The following is a 19253-nucleotide window of genomic DNA, read 5'->3' on the forward strand; positions in this document are numbered from 1 at the left end:
AAAACGAGCTACAAAGACGTAAAGGAAACACTGACGGACTAACACAATGTGTGTTTTGGTCTTTCTATGTCAAATATCACCATCTTTCCCCTGGTCTCCAACAAACCTTGTGTCATTCTAGTTTTCTCCCCGTCTTCAGTTGAGCTTGCAGGTCCTGAAGCCTCCATCTCGATGACCTGACCGGAAGCTGCAGACGGTTCTGTGGACTCCGGGCCTTGGACCTGTGATGACGCAGGTGGAACAGTAGGGGGCCCGGTCTCATCATTACTGGTTGGTGGTTGACTCTCAGTGGATTTGGACTCCGGGGCTGCGGCCTCTGGTTCTGGGACCTGTGCTGACGCTTCATCAGCTGTTTCTTTAGGATCAGCTTCTGTGTCTGGAGGTGGAACAGCAGGAGGTCTGCTCTCATCTTTCCTGGTTGTTTGTTGACTCTCAGTGGATTTGTCAGGAGCAGCTTCCTCCTTTGTCAGTTTTTCTTCTTTGACCTCAGCACAACTTTCTTCTTCCATCGGCTCTGCCACGTCCACTCCCGTTTCCCCGAGCTCCATCGGCTCAGCGCCTCCGGCTTCTTTAGCCGATGCATCGACCGTGACAGGCTCCGGTTCGTGCTTCAGCTCAGGAACTGTCTCATCTCTCGTCTCAACCTTGACTGAGTCTTCCAGCACCACCACAGACTGTTGAACCTTTGAGTCTAATCCTTTTGACTTCAACTCAGTACGTTTTTCTGATATCGGGGATTCGGGTGTCACATCTTCAGCTTGTTCTTCAACTTTGACTTTTGTTGGATCTCCTGCTGTTTCCGCTGTGACCTTTACTTCAGGGACAAGTTCTGAGACACTCTTACTGAGGCTCGAGGTCTTTGGTTTACTGACCTTGACAGTCTTTCCTTGCTGCAGCTTAGATTTTGCCGTTTTGGCGATCGGCTTGGACGAGACGGTTCTGGGTTTGGGAACCGAGACTTTGGCTTTAGTGAGACCGGATGAGCCTTTAACAGCTGCTTTCTGATTGGTACATTTGCCTGCAGTGGTTCCCTTTGCTGCAGAGGCTGAAGCTAAAGGCTTTTTTGGACGAGTAAGTGAGGTTTTCACAGATGTAGACGGAACCTTTCTGACGGTCGTGGGCTTTGTGGATTTAGAGGTTTGAGATGTGGAGACACTGGGGACAGCCGGTTTTCTGTGAACAACAATTACATGGTCGTCAAGAAAGAGAAAACAGAGAAATTAAAGTTTGAATGTTTCTTCAAGATTGTACTTTTTAGCATTCCCTCATTTTTAAATTAAAAATGTAATGACAAATGAATGATTGAGGAAACAATAACTGTAGATTTGAGAGAAAATTAAATCATTCTTTGTAGTTTGTCATATTTCATTCTTGTCATGTGTAAAAAGTTAAATGAATCTCTACATCTGTGGAGTTTATAGGTCACGTCCTGCCTCCTGCTGCTTCTTATCAATGTTAAACTGTGAGAAAGAAGCATATCTTACTTCAGAGGAGTCTTCTTTGGCTTAGTATCCTGCAAACAAATGAAATAAGACTTGTTATTTTAGATTCATCTGATCAAAGACACTGTATATGATAATTATACGTGGTTTTTGTCAGACATACCAACTCCTTGATGACAGTGATGGGGAATCCTTTCATGACGAGTTCCCCCAAGTTCTTCAGTTTCTTAGCGTCTTCCTCTTTCTTAAAAGTCACCAGTGACTACGTGACACAAACACACACGACCCTGGATTATCACCACCGTCAGGACTTAGTTGCGATTATGAAGTTATCAACTTATGGTTCAATTTATCGACATGATGCCGACAGCTTGCCTGATGTCAACATAACGAATGTCATCAACATCTTAGCCAGAATCAAAGTATAATCCATGTTGTGAAGAGACATTTGATTATTGCCCCTACAAGCAGAAACATGAACTCTTCTGTCGTACAAACCTGCAGTTGTTGCCGATGCATTACAATTGATTCGATTTCTCCAAACTGCTCCATCACAGCAACCATATCACTGTGAGTGACCTTCTTAAGAATCCCTCCTAACCTCACCCTGGTTGGAGGTGACGATGTCGGTCTACCTGACTGAGAGAGAAAGACGTAGACTTTGGTGTTATAAACTGAAAGTGCTTGAATTTAACAAATAGTAAGAAGGGCGTCCAGGGAAGGGGAAAGAGGAAAATTGATTTCCAGCTATAGACTGTCACTAAATGTCCATGATGTTAATACACAAACAAATACACACCAACCTTAGTCTTTGTGGAACCACTATCATCACTCTTCTTCAGGACAGCCTTGGTTAATGTTGTCGTCTTCTTCTTCGCTGCTGAGAGGGACGATGATGAAGAGGCAGCAGAGGAGGAGCCTATTCTTCCAGCAGCGGGAGTAGACTTCAGGTTTTTCCCTCCCTTGGCCGACGAAGTGGATGACGAGGAGGAAGATTTCATCTTGGTTATCTCAGCAAGTAAAGTTTTAACCACAGCCTCCAGGTCAGTCTGTTTGGACAGAGACTGGACATCTAGAGAGACAAAGGGGACAAACAGCGTCAGAGGAAAGTTTCCACTGTGTTGCTGTTATTAAAGTTGTGGTGTAAAAATGTTTGCAACTTGTCAAACCTGTTTTTTGCAGCAGTTTCTGTGCCAGTCGCTCTGTGCTGCTCTTTCTCGGTGAAGGGGACCGCTCTGAGGACAATCGTCTTTCTCGGCTCCTCTTTTGTGGAGACCTTCTCGCATCACTCCGTCTTAGCGGGGACCTTTTCACGTAAGTCCTCGGCGGAGGGGACCTTCTCTCGTCAGTCCTCCTGGGAGGGGACCTTCTCATGTCAGTCCTCCTGAGAGGAGACCTTCTCATGTCTGTCCTCCCTGGAGGGGACCTTCTCATGTCAGTCCTCCCTGGAGGGGACCTTCTCATGTCAGTCCTCCCGGGAGGGGACCTTCTCGTGTCGCTCCTCCTGGGAGAGGACCTTCTCATGTCGCTCCTCTTCGGTGGGGACCTTCTCATATCGCTCCTCTTCGGTGGGGACCTTTCACCTCTTCTCCCCGGTCTCTCCTGGCTCCTTGATCGCGACCGATGACGTTCATACCGTGGAGAACGGGAACGTGAACGAGATCTGGAACTAAAGAATGGAGAATTTATTTTAACCGTTGGTTTAACAAATGGTAAATTTAAAAACAACAATAAGTTTCACTGCGGGATTTGTTAAATGACCTTCAAATGAATCTTGTAATCTTGTAATTTCAAATATTATTGCTCCTAATCAGAATTTGTGTCTTTCAAACCTGTGAGAGTATCTGGAGCTGCGCGGTGATCGGGTTCGGCTGCGTTTCCCTCCTCGACCCTCCGAGCTGAAGTGGCGACGAGGGCTGTGGGAGCGGGAGTGGCTCTCATGACTACTTTTCTTTTGACGCTGTTGGTGAGTCTGCGCAGGAGCTGAGGACGAGGGTTTGACATCTTTCCCTGCATCCCTGAAAACAACAGGGAACGAGATAAGCAGAGGTTAATGACAAGCAAAGTAAATGTCCAAAAATCGTCACCAGTTTACAACTGGTTTGGCAACTACTCCTGTCTGGAGACTGGAGAAATGTACCTGGGTTTGAGTACGATACTACCATTCCACTCTGGGTATCTGTGGAAAAGCAAAACATTTGTTACTTGTGACTTAAAGTGTGTGTGTGTGTGGGGGTGTTAGTGTGTGTGTGTTGAAGTAAGTGGGATTTGTTGTTTTGTTTATGTTTTTTGCCATGGTATCGTGAATGATTGAAATTTCAAGTAAACGGTATCGACTGCTACATCTTTGGTTTTGTGACATAGACGAACAATCCTTAGACCCTTCTCTCTTTCTCATAGTTCATCGGAAATTCTGTCACAAAGTTCTAAAGAAAAACTAACTTTGTCCGGAGGACTCTGCAGCTCTCAAGGTGAAGACTGGTGTTCTGGTGGGAGATCCAATCCTGGCAATCAGAACAAACAAAACAAATAACATTTAAATCAGACCTCAGTAGTTTAAATATTAAATTATCTGATTGTGTAACCTTACGGCAGCATGACAGAAGTTCCTTACAGCCTCAGAGCTTGTCGAATTCTATCCCTCAGTTTTTGTAAATGCTCGCAGTGAAAAATAGTAAATCATGAAAGTAAAAAAGTTAAAAAAGGCTCATTGAGTCAATAAAAAGCTGTGCACGAACTGAGCCTTATTTGACAAACAGAGATGAAAATAAAAACAATAATAAAAACACCTGAATGTGGACACAAATATTTACACATGAAGACTCGAGCACCGAAGCTGAAAAACTCCACAGAACTGTCAACATGTCTGAAACCTTTATTTCTCTCTGGAGCTGACAGACGGTGGAGGGTGAGAGACAACTCCAATGAGTAGGGTCGGGGGGGTACATGGCTTCTTCAGGAGAATCTTCACTGAGGAATCCCGCGATGAAGGCCGGCTATGATTCCACTAGAACTGTTACATGTCCCAGTGAAAGGCTTTCACCAATCGTTTTATTATTTCAATATTAACAATATTAAGGACTCCAGCCACCATCAAAGACTGAGAAACTATTCTCAGTCTCTGGAGCTGATAGAAAAATAGGTGTTTATTTAAATTATTTAATGATGTAACGGTGCATCAGTGTTTGTTACAGCAACAGCTGATCTTAAACAGTTACGTATATTATAACCTTTATACTTAGCTCTGCCAAGGTGGTTATGTTTTTGTTCATGTCTGTTTCTTTGTTGGTTTGTTTGTTAGCAGGATTATGCATTATGGTTTGGATTCGGACAAAGGGGGCGGATCCAGAATGATCCAAAATAATTCTTAAACATTGTGAGATCAGGTTGATTTTTTCTGTACATTTTCCTCAATTTCCCAGAGAATAATTCAGGGATCTTGATGAAAAAGTACTTTTATCTGTGGGTGTTTGTAAGTTTGTGCACCTTGCTTTAATTTAATGACACTGTTGGCGGAGGTAAGCAAGTCAATTAGTGACATTCTAGTTACAGCTGCTTTTATTAAGCTTGGTTTCAATGGCAAATGAGGAGTCACAGTTCTGGTGGCAACCAAAATAAAAGGCCTTCTTCTTGCGGCTCTGGATTCTGCAACGTCTGGCTCTTCAGTCTTGCGTAAAACCAAATCTGCGGCGCAGGTCTCTATCAGGAATGGATCAGGACTAAACCAAAAGCAGACACATCTCCATCTGGGTAAAGGCAGGTCGATGTGGAAAACTGGCGGGAGGAAGAAGCCGCTGCATTGAGTTCTCAAAACGTGAAATGTGGCGTCCCAAAGAAGAGGAAAATAATCCAAAAGATGTTCGAGAAAGAAAAATTATCTCTTCTGATTTTTGATTCATGAATTACATTGTTTACTGGTTGGCTTCAAGTTCATAGTACATTTAGCAATGACTGAATATGTTGTGAAACCAATAATTATTAAGAATACATCAAAAATGGAAGCTTGGCTCCAAAAAAAAAGGAACAGCGAACATCATTGAAACCAAAACATCAGTTTGTAGAACATCAGTGAGGTGAGGGTCAACGAGTTGCAATGTATAGATTCATTTTACAAACACAGCTCAGGCGATGGAAGGCTTCTTATGGGTTTACTGCGTAACCACTGATCAATTAAAACTCAAAAGAATAATGTATCATTCAAGTTCAAAGTCAAAGTATCATATTTGCACTTTTGTCAGATCTTTCAAAGAAAAAATTATCTATTTTAAATTAGGGATGGGCATTCGATTAAATTGTCTTAATCGATCATCGGGAGAATTAACGATCGATTTTCGATTAATCATTAATAATTTTATATAAAAATTCACTATTTATAGGCTATATTAAAATGCAGTGAAAATAGATTTTCCTCATTGAGGCCTTTATTACAAGATGAACAACTCTTGTGGCAGTTAAACTTGAAAATATGCGTTGCTGTACTGGTAAGAGAGAGCAGCTAGCTGCTGAGAGCTAGCTGGATTTGACGCTTCTCGACCTCTCAGTCCGGTTGTTGTCACGCCCTCACTCCCGGAACCCCTCACCCAGACCCGGGTCTGTCCAGGTCCCTTCCCCGTGGACTGAGGGTCCCTGTGCGGACATGAAGCCGAGCGAGCAGCGGAGGCTAGCATCGGGCTGCTTCCTCCAGATGCTAACATCCTCGCTGTGCTGCGTTCAGGACAACTCGGATATTCCGACCTCGTGCCACATAACGAAGTCCAGTTTTTTCGGCGATGAAAAAAATATTGCATCGACGAAATTCTCAATGATCAATAATCGATCGCCAATTAATTATGCCCATCCCTATTTTAAATGATCTGATGTAAATTAAAAGAAAACAAATTGTAAATTTATTAAAATGAACAACCCACAATTGTTTATATGGAGAGTGCATTCTTGTACTCACCTTCATCTGAGAGCATTCTTTGAAACACAGAGAACAGGTATGTGGAAAGGCTCTCGGTGAGGCCGCCGCATAGTCGTACATCATACCCGGCGCTGGCAGACCCTTGGACACTGGCTTCTTTGCCGGACCCTGGCTGCTGGAAGGCGCCTGGGACTGAGGAAAGTTCATAGAGCTCAGGACTGGCTGAGGTGGTGGATGATTGATGGGACGAGGGATAATCGTTGATAGTTCTGGCTGCTGCTGTGGTTGCATCTGGCTCTGCTGCATCTGGTGCATCTGGCTCGGTGGCATCTGGCTCTGCTGCATCTGGTGCATCTGGCTCGGTGGCATCTGGCTCGGCGGCATCTGGCTCTGCTGCATCTGGTGCATCTGGCTCGGTGGCATCTGGCTCGGCGGCATCTGGTGCATCTGGCTCGGTGGCATCTGGTGCATCTGGCTCTGCAGCATCTGGCTGGGCGGCATCTGGCTCGGCGGCATCCGATGCATCTGGCTCTGCAGCATCTGGCTCTGTGGCATCCGGTGCATCTGGCTCTGTGGCATCTGGTTCTGCTGAATCGGCTTGATCTGGTTCTGCTGCCTCTGCTGCATCTGCCTCTGCTCAGCAACAACTGACCCTTTACCTTGAGTTGTGGTCGGATTCTTAGCGCCGCTGGCATCACTGTTGCCGATGAGCACAAGACCAGGTCGGTCAGGATGCACACCACGAATCAAAGTGGAAGAGGGCTGGGTCACTGATGCTAACTTGCGATCTGTCTCTCGTTCTTTCATAGGAAGGGGTTTGCAGGCTTCAGGCATATAAACTGTTCTGTCTCCGTCTTTTCTTGGCAGAGAAGCAGAGCTAACGATTGGTTGAGGTGTCTGGATCGGTTGGGTCTGCAACAGCTTTGCTGGAGGAGCAAGTGAGCTCTGTACTGAGTTGTACGAAGATTTGGCAACAGAGCTACCTTCCTTTTGAGGTGGTTCTTGACTGTGGCTAGTGTTCGCCAACATCATACTGCCACTCCCACCACTGTTAGCACTCCTGCCACTATTTCTGCCAATCTCATCCCCAACCCCTCCAACGTATTTGCTAGTATGTCCATAGTCAATCACTTTGCTGGGCTGGAGAACGGCCGATGACCCTCCAGAACCAGTCAAACTGTCCATGCCACTGGCACCTCTGAACGGTTGGGGTTCAGGATAGGGTTTTGACTCAACTGCAGTCATAGCTCTATTGGTCTTCTGGATGCGGATTTCCCGCAAGATGAACGGAAGCTTGGCCGGGGTGAGCTGATCCTCAGGGTATTGGACGAGATACTCCAAATCATCTCTCTCTAGTCCAAAATTTAAAAGGATGCTAGAAGCAGACTCGGACGTGTACGTGGGGCGACTTGTGTCAGTTGGAGCTGCAGGTTTGTCTGGTACCCGATAGTCATAATCACCTAATACTGGGACGGACTGTCCATCACGCTGTCTGTCACTGGAGGCATTAAACGTATTGCCACCACTGCTTGTACGGCTACATGAAGCGGGCGGTGAAAGAAAATTTGAGGAATCAGCTGCTGTTGATCCTTTGTAGCACGGCAACCAGTCCAAGGAGCTACTTCTACTTTCAACCTCAGACTGTCTGCGTCCACCAGAGGCAGAGGTTGAGGACATCGGATAGGACGTCGTCCCTGTGTAGGTGAAGCGAGTGCTCTGGCCTGTGGATGTCACCTCCTCTCTGGCTCTGCTAATATGCGAGTCCACAGACCTCTCTATGTCCCCCACGTTGACTCTGGCCCGACTCTGTTCAGGCCTGTAGTTCACTGGCATAGTCTGCAGGGATTGGATATTTCCACCATGGTTTGCTGGAGTTACAGAAGGAGAGAAGCTGGACCCTGGTCCAAGGACAGAGGTTGCCCTCCGAGAGTCCCTCTCTGCCTGCACACCAGGGAGTCCATATGGCCCCTGGCTGGAACTCTGGTTCCCAGATTCATAGGGGTTATAAAGGGGATGAGACATGGTATCTGCAGCCTTAAGAAGGTTAAGGAGTTTGATAGATGGAGCAGTCGTGGAGAGGGTGTTGTGGACAGCTGGCTGTCAGGTTTACAGCAGGTCCATGGCTCTACAACAATGGTGACTGGGCTTTCAGTTAAGCTTGAAGGACTCAGTCTGCTCTTCACTCAGGAACAGGCTCCCTGTGAGCCCTGCGTGGGGAGGGGGGGGGCCTCGTAAGGGCCCTGGAGCAGGAGAAAGGGCACAACGCTCCAAAAGCAATGCAAAGCTGAATTTAAAAACAAAAAGGGAAAGAATTATTGAATGTGAGTGGACGTCGGCTTCCACGGTTACATCCCTTATGTGGAAGGTCTTGTCCTCTCTGGCGCTTCCTGTCAGATACACACTCATGTCCTGATCTATTACATGTCCTGATCTTCACTATCAAACAAGAAGAGGAGAGGAAAGTCAGACATCTAGAGGAGAAACACACTCATTTATTTCACCTGCAGGCTCAAGCCTGGTGGGAACAGACGAGACAAGCACAGGTCGACAAAGCAAATCACACAAAGCAAATCACACAATGCACAGTTTGTATGAACATCTCGTTAATCGCGGGTAGTTACTGGCACTGACCAGTCTGATAAGACCCATCGGAACTCACATGGTTTATAATTTATCAGGGATTTTCAAATATTTTTAAATAGTGATACAATCGTCACATTAACGTTTAACATAACTGGTACTAAGAAGCTAATCATCTTCACCCACCCTTAAAGCTAAAGAATCACTGATAATAACATGTTTTAATGACAGAGTTTATCCCAAACTTCTCCCTTTTTAATGTCATTAACTGGTGTGTGGTGGCAGCGTGCTGGGTTGTGGAGAAACACTTCATTAAAAAAGATCTGCACACAACGTCCAGCACACAAACAACAACAAGTGACAGGACATTGAGCAGTGATTTGAGGAGGACTCACTAACAAGGAGTCATTGTGAGGAGGAGGTTTAATTGTGAGGAGGCTCAGGAGCATCAACACAGGACCAGAGAGGAGGTTTGTTTACAACAGGAACTGCTCTGGTGAATACAAATGGAGGTGTAGTAGTATTTTTTGACACTGGCCCACTATTGATATTACTAAGTTGTTCATACACCAACAATTACACTTAAATGAACATGTGGAGTCAGTACAGTAACACAAGATATAGAAGTTGTTTGTTATTGTTGCACCACATGTGTTTCACAGTGATCTTTGGGATCAGATCCTCTTCCTCTGGTGTTGAGGCCTCTCTGCCACGTTCAGAGATATTCAGCCATTTTGTAAATACACGTTTTAATGTCTGAAATCACCACAGACGTTCACAATCCACACAGACCTGAGCTAGCTCCTGCTGCTAGCTCCTTCTAATGCTGCTAGCTCCTGCTAACGCTGCTAGCATTTGCTAAGGCTGCTAGTAGCTGCTAACCACTGATAGCATGTGCTAACGCTAGCACCTGCTAACGCTGCTAGCTTGTGCTAATGCTAGCAGGGCAGCAGCGAGGCCCGGACCGCAGAGGCCGTGAGACCAGCCCCGGACACGGCGCGTATCAGTCGGGGACATGTCTCTCTGTCCCCGGTTGTCTGACGTCGTTTCTTTTGGTTTCTCACCTTCACTTCGTTGTCGTCTTTTACTTTCAGGTTATAACTCTGTCCGCCATCAGCATCCCGGAGGTTTGAGAGCGTGAAGACTTCCGCTTTGGTGGACAGGCCTTCAGAGTAAAAGCGCACATGCTTGCATTTATTATTGGGTTTTCTCTGATCGTTGTTTTTCTTCTTCTTATAAATCCATTTCCTTTTGGTGAATAAATAAACAAATAATAATAAAATTAAATAAATTATTTTGCTTTCAAACAGTTGACAGTTTGTGATAATGCCTCTTTTTTTTTAATTATTATTCCAACAACACTTTCAGAGTAAAAGACAAAGCATCTCTTTGCCCAGAAATCCTTGTCCCCAACGTTTCCCAGAGCTGAAGGTCACATGACCCAATCAGTCAAAGACTCAAGGTTAACAGGACCACACTTTAATCATGTTTAGAAAACAGAAAATGTAACATGCAAATCCATAGGCATTTACATTTATCACAGATGTAAATATCAACAGCTGGTTGGCGCCAATTCTGTTGTCAGTTGCTGTTAAATGATGTAACAGCTTCATGTAAATTAAAAGAGCGCCAGGGAAAAACCTCCGACCATCTGAAACAATGTGAAAAGAAAGTTCCAGTTTCCCTAGAACTCAAAAAGTCTCTTCTGGGGATCAACTCTCTTAAAGAAGACCAGCAGCTGGAGTCTGGATCAATCAGAAAAGGAAGCTTGAGAATTTCCCGTCGACCCTTTCGATGGTTCAGGTTGAAGCTTCTCATAGTGTTTCTGAAAAAGACGAAAGCCAGATAAATACATAAACAGTGTGAGGCTGTGTGTGTTATTTGTGTTAGATTTTGTGTATGTGTCCATGCGTACCTGCAGATTGTCGTAGTGTGTCTGGCTGCTGCAGTGTGTGTCCCTGGCGCTGCTCTCGTGCACGCAGAAAACGTGGCACAGATTACAGAAGTAACCCAGTTTGGGGACCAGAAACTCCGGACCTGATGGGAAACAGAGATGTAAAACAAACAATCCTAAATCTGACGTAATCCATATAAAGTGACATTGAGTGTGAGTGTGTTTCTCACCGAGGGGGTTGCTGGGACTGAACGGTGGCAGTTTGATGTCGGTGGACACGGAAGGAGACAGAGAACGAGATCTCTTTGCCTCAGGTCCGACAGGCTCCCTCTTCCTTTTGCTGGGAACTGAAGAAGCCTCCATCGCCTCCTCTCCTTCCAGCCTCTGGTTCTCAGGGGCCTCAGGCTGCAGGTCCTGCCCAGCAGAGGCAGCATCGATGTCGGAATGGCCTGCTCCTTCTAACGATGCCTTCTGGATCTCTTGCTGGCTGTCACTTGATAACGTGGACGGATCTTTGTCCAATGAGGACGAGGCGTCCAGAGAAGTGGGCGGTGGAGCGTCAGAGCCGGATTCCGCTTGTTCAACCACTTTCTTCCCTCTCGCAGATTTTCTCACTGTGGTAGAAGATAATAAATTAACACAAATGAGACAACGAGAGCAAAATAACTTCATCATTGTACAATGAATGAAGCCAAAGATAGACGGAGATGTTTGTGTCACCAGGCGTCTTTCTGCTTCTCTTCTTGGGTCGGCCTCTTGTTCTGGGAGCTTCCTTTTTTTCCTCCTCTTCAACCTCGTCCACCGTCACCAACGTCTCCTCTGAAAAACGATGAGGAACAAAAGAATAAAAATTGAAGTTCCCCAAAACTATAATTCATACACTGTAACTTATAACAGGCTCCACATACCTGTGTCTTCATTGATTCTGCTTTTAACAGGTCTTGTGGTTTTCTCAGCTTCGTCTGTGTTCCCCTCCTCATCGTCACCTGCTTCATCCAAAGTCTAAAAGGAGTCAGGAGATCATTAGTGCTGCAAATCTGTGTTATGCTGTACATGTGATTTCCCTACAGGTGGAAATTGAATTAACCTTTTGCTAAATTGAGCTTTACCTCTACTGCCTGGTCCTCTTTGATGGGGGGGCGGGGCTCCAACGTGCTTTGCTCAACTTCTCCCTCGTCTGCGTCTATGATTTCATCCAGAGTGACGAGCCCCTGCAGCTCTCCGGCCCTGATCTCAACCGTTTCCTCTCCAGCCTCATCTGCTCCCACCTCATCCAGAGTCACCAGCTCCGTGGAGTCCACGACCTCCTGCTCCCTCCCATCTGTCTCCCTGGTGTTCCTCTCTTGCTCCTTGGCACCAGCTTGCCTCTCTCTCAATCCTTCCGCCTCGGCCGTGTCTTCAGGGTGATCGTCCTTTTCATCCCTCACTTCATCCAGGTTCAGCAGAGCACTCTTCACAACTATTGTGTCACTTTCACCGGACGATTGTTGGTTCTTCTCTTCTGCCGGAGTGGCAGCATCTCCTTGGGACTTGGTTGTAGATGTATCTTCTTCCTTGATGTCTGTCCTGAGGGATCTTTCCTTCTTGTCCACACCAGACTCTTCTGCAGCAGATGGATCATTTCCACTTTCTAAATTCTCTGCCACCACTTTTTCTGATGCTTCCAAAACAATGGTGCTACAAGTTGGTGCATCTTCTTGAACAGCTGCTTCCTCCTCTTTTGGACAAGTTTCATCTTTTGACTCCTCAGTGGTCATCAACTCTTCCTTAACTGGATCATCTTCCAGAGAATCTACAATCTGATGCACAGGCTCCTCCTCCTTGTCTTTGAGGGACTCTTCTGTGGGAGGTTGATCTTCAACCATCTCATCCTTCACAGAATCCAGAATCGGAGACGACACCTTTTCATCATCAGCTTCTTTTTCAGATGCATCTTTGTCGCCCTTCAGTGTTACAGGTTTTTTTCTAGTTGATTTAACAGCTTTCTTTGGTCTTCCCCTCTTCCTTTTCCCTCCTGTAGGGGGCCGGTCATCCTGAAGAACCTCGTCCTCCACAGAATCTAATATTTCATAGGTCGCCTCCTCATCTATTTCCTCTCTAACAGTGATGTCTTTCTTCTTTGTTGGTGAGTTCTCTTTTGAAGATGCTTCCTTCTCCATCTCTAGAGTTTTTTCCTGTGTCTCTCTGACAGGAGTGCGTCGACTTCTTGTCGGTGTGTCCTCTTTCTTTGTTTGGTCTTTCTGAGTCGTCCTTCCCCTTCTTCCTCTGGTGGATCTTGTCATAACGACCGGTTCCTCAGTCACAGTCTCGTCCTCCACAGAGTCTAAGATTTCATACGAAGCCTCCTCATCTTCATCTGGTTTTTCAGATGCTTCAGTGAGATTCAGAGTCACTTTCTCCTCTTTCTTTCCTCTTCCACTCCTTCTATCAGTCCTTTCTGTGGCGGCCGCTTCTTGAACCAGTTCCTCAGTGGAATGGACCATCTCAGACACCTTCTCCTCTTCAGGGTCTTGGTCTCTTTGAGGAAGTCTTGCAGTGGAGTCTCGTGGTGCTTCTGATCTTTTCACCACCCTGTCCTGTTTCTCTGGTGATTTGACCTTCTCTTCACTCTTGGATGCTCTGGTCCTCAGGCCACTCCTCTTTGAGGATCTATCATCTCTTCTAGAAGTCACGTCAGGTTTCTTGTTGTCAGACTCAGACTCTGTAGTTGTTGGCTGATCTGTAACAGAATCCACTTCCTTAGAGGCATCCTCCTCTTCAGTGTTTTGGTCCATTGTCGTCTGATTGTCAATTATTAATATCTCAGAGGTTTCCTGTTCAGTAGCCTTACTGGGTTTGTTGCTACGTTTTCTCTTCTTTGCATCTCGTTGGCCCCTTGAAGCTTCATGGGCTGGATTTGTTTCTTCCACATCATCACCAACTTCATCAACAGTGACAAAGTCCCTCAGGTTTAAAGGTTGATCATCTGAAGTAAGAACGACGTCTGTAGCTTCATCCTGATTCTGTGATCGCAGAGAACTCTGAAAAAACAATAAATAGTTAATCTCATCAATCAAATCAAATTGAACTAACACCCTAAGATTTGAGTGTGTACACCTTGAATGAAAGTTTAACAGCATGCTATTCATGGTGTTATCTGATGTTTGTGTTAGCGTCTACAAAGTCAACAAAGCCATGCTTCACCTCTGTCTCTCCTCTCTGTGTCCTTTCTTGGGCGAGTCTGTGCTGGCGAACCGCTGCCAGCACGGCCGTGATGGTGTCCTGGTCAATCGGAGGATGTTCTGTGGTGGTCTCGTTAGATCTGGGCAGACTTGTGGTGGAGAATGTGGGACCGGAAGCAGCTGGGACAGTGTCTCCATCAGCAGCATCTACATCCTCATCCGCCTTAGGGGCAGATGTGGAATCTGTGACCATCTCTGCTCCTAGTTTCTCAACTTCCTCCATCGGGATATCACCAGCTGGTTCAGCAGAGGCTTCAATATGCTTCTTTGAGCTCTTCAGACTAAAAAGAGAAAAACTTCTTACACAAAAGCGTAATATATTGCTTTCAGGTTTTATCGTGTTTCTTTAATAGTTAAGACATCCCTCGGTTTTCTCTTCCTGTGGAGCCTTCGAGGCTGTAGCTGTTCATTTAATTAACATAATTACAGTTACATTGCAGAAAAATAATAACTTAAAAAGGGATATACTCACGACCGAATGCCTGTGACTTTTTGACTGTAAGAAGAAGAAGAGAGGTGTTAGTTTAGGTGTGAAAACATGGCATTGAAAACATTTTAAACTCACAGACATGGAACCAAACTTCATGAAAGACATTGTTGAGAGGAATATATTTGAGGACACTTACAACATCAGTCGCTCACATTGAGCTTTTGGTGTAAAAACCATGAACTTCTCCAGAACCTGAGCTGCACCACTGGAGTCAGCCATCTCCACACAGATCTGAATCATGGACAAAGTTAAAAGAGAGAGGGAGGAAAAAGAAATGAAGAAAGTGATGCGACAAACATGGTCAAAGAATCTCAGCAGAGTAGTAGGGGAAATAATTATTGATGACTCAGCAATAACAACTTAATACATTTGATAATTTCAGGGATTTCTGTAATTGTCAGTCACATTAAAAATTATTGATGTTACACACAACAGCAGACTAATGTAGACCTTCTTCTGATGCTCTGACATAAAGTACAATCCCCATTCTCTCCACACGCAATGTGAAAACTGAAGCTGTGTGTTGTGTTGTCGTTGTCGTACCCTGTTGGCGAGCGGCAGGAAGCTGACAAATTTAGCAATGGACGCCACAGTTTTCATGACCGTCTTGATGAGGTAGACACTGGTCTGAGCGATATCCACACAGAGCAGCCGCTCCTCCAGAGACTGGGGATCTGGAACACTCTGAAAAGCCACGACTGGTGTTAAGGACCAAGGAGTCAAGGAATATAATAACTTAAGATTCAAATAAATGATTAGGAACTTACAGAGTTGCTCCATTTCATCAAGGATGTGTACATGAGCTCCTGCAAGAAGACACAGATGTTGTTAAAACATGTTTCAGTCGAACAACATCTTTTCTCCAAATGGTTCAGACTGTTTTAATGTTCATTGAGAAACGGTTCCCAGGTTGAGTGAGGAACAAGAGACGATCAAACTCTGACGTCCTGTTTAACTCTCTCCTCGGTGTCCACACCTCTCTTGACTCAGGATACATGTACTCAAGGACGAAGTGGATCTTGAGAACGGAGCCTCGGACAGAAACCGGCTCCCTGATGTGATCTCTGACAAAATTGCAGCACGATGTCCAGTCGCTGAAATGCACGAAGGCCTGGAGCGGAGAAGAAAGACAAGATGTTATAACACAGTTCAACTGGAAAGATTGTCCGTCTTCAGCCCTTTGTCCTCACCCTCCTCTGCAGAGTCAGCACGATCACGTTGTAGTACAGAGAGTCCAGAATTTGTGGGAAATAAGGCCTGACCAGCCTGTAGACGTCCTCCTGCCTGTAGCCTCCCTCTGGTAAACCGGTCAACATGAGTGTGAGGAACATGGAACCCCGACTGTGGTCATTCTGCAGGACACCGTGTTCAGAGAGAAGAGTTCAGTCACAGAGATAAGAACAGAAAACGCTGAACATTGTTCTTCTACTGTGAATTACAATTGCTTTTATTTGTTGATGCTGATTTGTATTTATTCCAGTTGCTCTGCTCGTCTGTAAAACCTCCTCGGTGAGGCTAAATCCACACTACTACACTTCTGTTGGAAAATGCACCAACCCTGGAGTTTTAAAGCTGCTAGAACGGATACGTGTGTGAGTATCGGTTGTACTTATGGAGAAAAGGTGGTTACCTTGATGTCGTCATATCCTCTGACGGTCTGATATTCTGGAATCGAGAACCAAGGACTCGTGGTAGGGAACACAAAGGGACTGGTGGACATTGTGATCCAGAAAGGTGAACAGCTGCCTCGTGGAACACCATGTTTTTGTGACGGGGTAGTTGCCCAAGCAGCAGCGTCCTTGCTGTGTGGTATAGCCTTCTCAGGATGTTCTGGTGCTGCAAGAACAAAAACCCCAAGAGTCATATTTCTGAAACGTGAGAGAACAAAGAAGCAAATTACTTTGTGTTATTTGTGTTTGTAGGGATATGAGACATGTGTTCTGTGAGATCTCTGTGGTTGTGATGCTGGTACAGACCATTTATCATTTAGACAGACAGACATGGAATTTTCTGCAATATATCTCCTACAAAGAAGACTTACTCTGTGCTCTACAGGTGCTGAATGGTTCTTTGAGCCGGACCACGATGTAACTCTGGGCCTGTTTCAGGAGGCTGCACCACATTCCAAGACGATCGGCCCCCCAGTCAGATTCAAATTCAATAAACACCTGAAACGTGTTCAGATGGATTTAATGAGCAGGAAGTCCTGTTAAGTCACAAGTGCTTTGTGTGTGTCTAGGTTTGTGTACCTTGTTGAGCAGAGGCAGGTAGTTCGAGACTGATCCGATTTTTCTCAAAGCCTCTCTGAGGTCTCTGGCTTCGCTCGGTGAGATGTTCCTGATGTAGACTGTTTTGTGTCCGTCATGTTCCATCCGCTGCATCATAAACAAGAGGTTGATTATTATTTTCAATAACTCAAAGTGCATTAAATGTGTGTGTGTGTGTGTGTGTGTGTGTGGTACTTACAGAATCCATCCACTTCATCAGGGATGTATAAAACCAAAACTGGAAGAAATGTCAGATTAGGCAGGAATTAATATACTGGACATGTATCGTGTCAACTTCAATCCCTGCCCTCTGATTGAGAGCCTCCTCCACCCAGTCCAGTTTCAGACTCCCATGAGGTCCCTGTGACCTTTGACATCAGTTAAGGTTTCAAAATGAACATTTGTGCACAATTTGAAATGATTCCCTCAGCGTTTCTCAGATATCATCTTTGTGACGTGCAAAAGGGGGTTTGTGAGATAAGAGGACATTTCGTCCACCAGATTCCAATCGGTTCATCTGTGTTTCCAGCTCAATGTTTGTACTGGGATCAGAGGCATAAAAACAAGCAGTGATGGTAATTACCGGATCCTTGAGGGATTGATTGTCTTTGGGTCCCAAGACCTGCAACGACAGTCTATTCTTTTTGATAGCAATGGAATCCGGTCTGGCAGCCAGAACTCTGTGTATACTAAGCGGTGAGGGCATCACGACAAAGGCCTGGGAGGAAACGCAGAAACAAATCATGTTATACCGAAACATACAGTACAACAGCAGTTATATTACTGTACAATCCAAATCAGTACGATGCTATTTGTGTATTTATTACAATGTTTTCAGAAATATCACGATAAATGATGTTAAACTGTGACAGAACTTAAATAAATCCCCCCCCAAAGAACATCACATGAAGAAAGTGATGATATGATATGATGATATAAATCTGTGCTCACCACACGCGCCTGAGGAACAACGTAGATTTCCTCGCTCCAGGACGTCAAGCCAAAAGGAACGAACACAGCGGCGACGTCGTCCTCTGTGTAGCAGCCCTCGTGAAACTTTGGCAGGTTGGAGATCAGCAGCGTCCTACAGCTCTGAAAAAATGTAGAACAATTATTTACTTCCATAATCATTACAGATAAATACAGGAGAGGAAATGTAAACGGAGGTAACTGAATAAACCCTATTTTAAGAGATTACTTTAAGAACTTACTTCCTTCGACATGGCAGACTCTTTCGACAGGCACTCTGTGAACAAGAAGAAGAGAAACTCAGATTGACGAAAACATGATTTATGATAACAGGAAGACAACTGTGTCTCTTTCTTGGATTTCTTACTGATCTTATCCGGATGAAAGTGCTCTTCCACCATCTCCCCGATGGTCAGAGTGCGTACTGCAGCTGAAGACCGTCTGCCGGCTGCCGCTGGCTTCTCACTCCCTGTTCCAGCTGCTGGCTCAGTCGAAACGGAGGCTGATGCTGGATCCCTGTGGTTCTTCTCCGCAGATGCAGGATCTTCAAATCACACACACACAGAAGAAGGAGCATATTGCAGGTTTTGTTATTTTCAGACGTGTGTGTGAAAGGTTCCTCGGACCCTGGTCCAGAGCAACGTGAACACTAAGAGCGACCAAATGTAGACAATGGAACAAAGACATGAGGCTTGATTCAGAACATTTACTCTTTAAAACCAACCTCCTTTCGTTAAAGTGTCTTCAACATACCTTTTGTATTTTTCTCCCCCTCTTCAGTTGGGCTTGGGGATCGTGAAGCCTCCATCTTGGTGTCCAGACCCGAAGCTACAGACCGTTCTGTGGACTCCGGTTCTGTGGACTCTGGTTCTGGGACCTGTGATGACGCCTCATCAGCTGTTTGAACAGTAGGAGGGCCGGTCTCGTCTTTACTGGTCGGTGGTTGACTCCCACTGGGTTTGTCGGACACAGCTTCCACATTTGTCTCTTTGCCCTCAGCACAGGTTTCTACCGGGTCACCTCCTGTCTCCCCGAGCTCCATCGGCTCAGCGCCTGCAGCTTGACTCGCCTCAGCACTGACACGTTCTGCTTTGGGCTTCGGTTTGGATCTTGCCTCCTTTTTATCGCGTCCTTTTGTTTCAGCCAAGTTGTCCACTGGGGTTTTGGGTTCCTGTGAAGACGAGGCTGATTCCACTTTGACCGTTACTTCTGAGACATGAGTTGGTTCGGATCTTGGCTTTTTAGAAACCTGCTGGGTTGAGACCTTCGTTGCTTCTGACACCGAGACTCGTGCCCCAGTTTCCTTGGTCGACCCTTCAGCAGCTGTTTTGTCTTTGGTGAGGACTCTGGAAGAGAACCAAGCAAGGCAGGACAATTTTTTAGTTGTGCAGACAGAATTGTACAGTAATGTTTTGTCATGAGGTGAAGAAGCATATCTTACTGCTGAGGAGTTGTCTTCTGCTTAGTGTCCTGCAAACAAACCCAAA

General features: G+C 45.5%; 2 protein-coding genes across 7 annotated transcripts in view; both read right to left on the bottom strand.

Moving 5' to 3' along the window:
- LOC128430024 (uncharacterized) overlaps positions 1-19253 on the bottom strand; it is a 33799-nt gene that overhangs the window by 9497 nt on the left and 5049 nt on the right. For 5 of the 6 annotated variants that reach the window (XM_053415941.1, XM_053415942.1, XM_053415944.1 and 2 more), the window contains 9 exons: positions 3885-3946; positions 3583-3621; positions 3275-3460; positions 2612-3111; positions 2246-2514; positions 1941-2081; positions 1606-1704; positions 1485-1513; positions 107-1173 (listed from right to left, as the gene is read on the bottom strand). In XM_053415941.1, coding sequence (XP_053271916.1) covers positions 107-1173; positions 1485-1513; positions 1606-1704; positions 1941-2081; positions 2246-2514; positions 2612-3111; positions 3275-3460; positions 3583-3621; positions 3885-3946 — 2392 coding nt within the window. Of the gene's footprint in view, positions 1-106; positions 1174-1484; positions 1514-1605; positions 1705-1940; positions 2082-2245; positions 2515-2611; positions 3112-3274; positions 3461-3582; positions 3622-3884; positions 3947-6384; positions 6722-19253 lie in introns of those variants that run through there. The other variant, XM_053415945.1, reaches the window with a different exon arrangement.
- On the bottom strand, positions 10389-18713 carry LOC128430026 (zinc finger protein 638; the record flags this gene model as incomplete). The annotated part of the gene is given in 22 exon segments (XM_053415946.1): positions 10389-10750; positions 10841-10962; positions 11050-11433; positions 11540-11638; positions 11728-11821; positions 11929-13839; positions 14003-14321; positions 14513-14536; positions 14667-14761; positions 15074-15214; positions 15298-15336; positions 15507-15641; positions 15721-15882; positions 16161-16366; positions 16572-16698; positions 16780-16905; positions 16997-17035; positions 17381-17515; positions 17749-17889; positions 18009-18043; positions 18134-18310; positions 18520-18713. Coding segments are annotated over 22 exon segments (4780 nt in total), but the record flags the coding sequence as incomplete, so codon positions are not given.

This window comes from Pleuronectes platessa, chromosome 23 (genome assembly GCF_947347685.1).
Source record: "Pleuronectes platessa chromosome 23, fPlePla1.1, whole genome shotgun sequence".
NCBI classification, from domain to species: Eukaryota; Metazoa; Chordata; class Actinopteri; order Pleuronectiformes; family Pleuronectidae; genus Pleuronectes; species Pleuronectes platessa.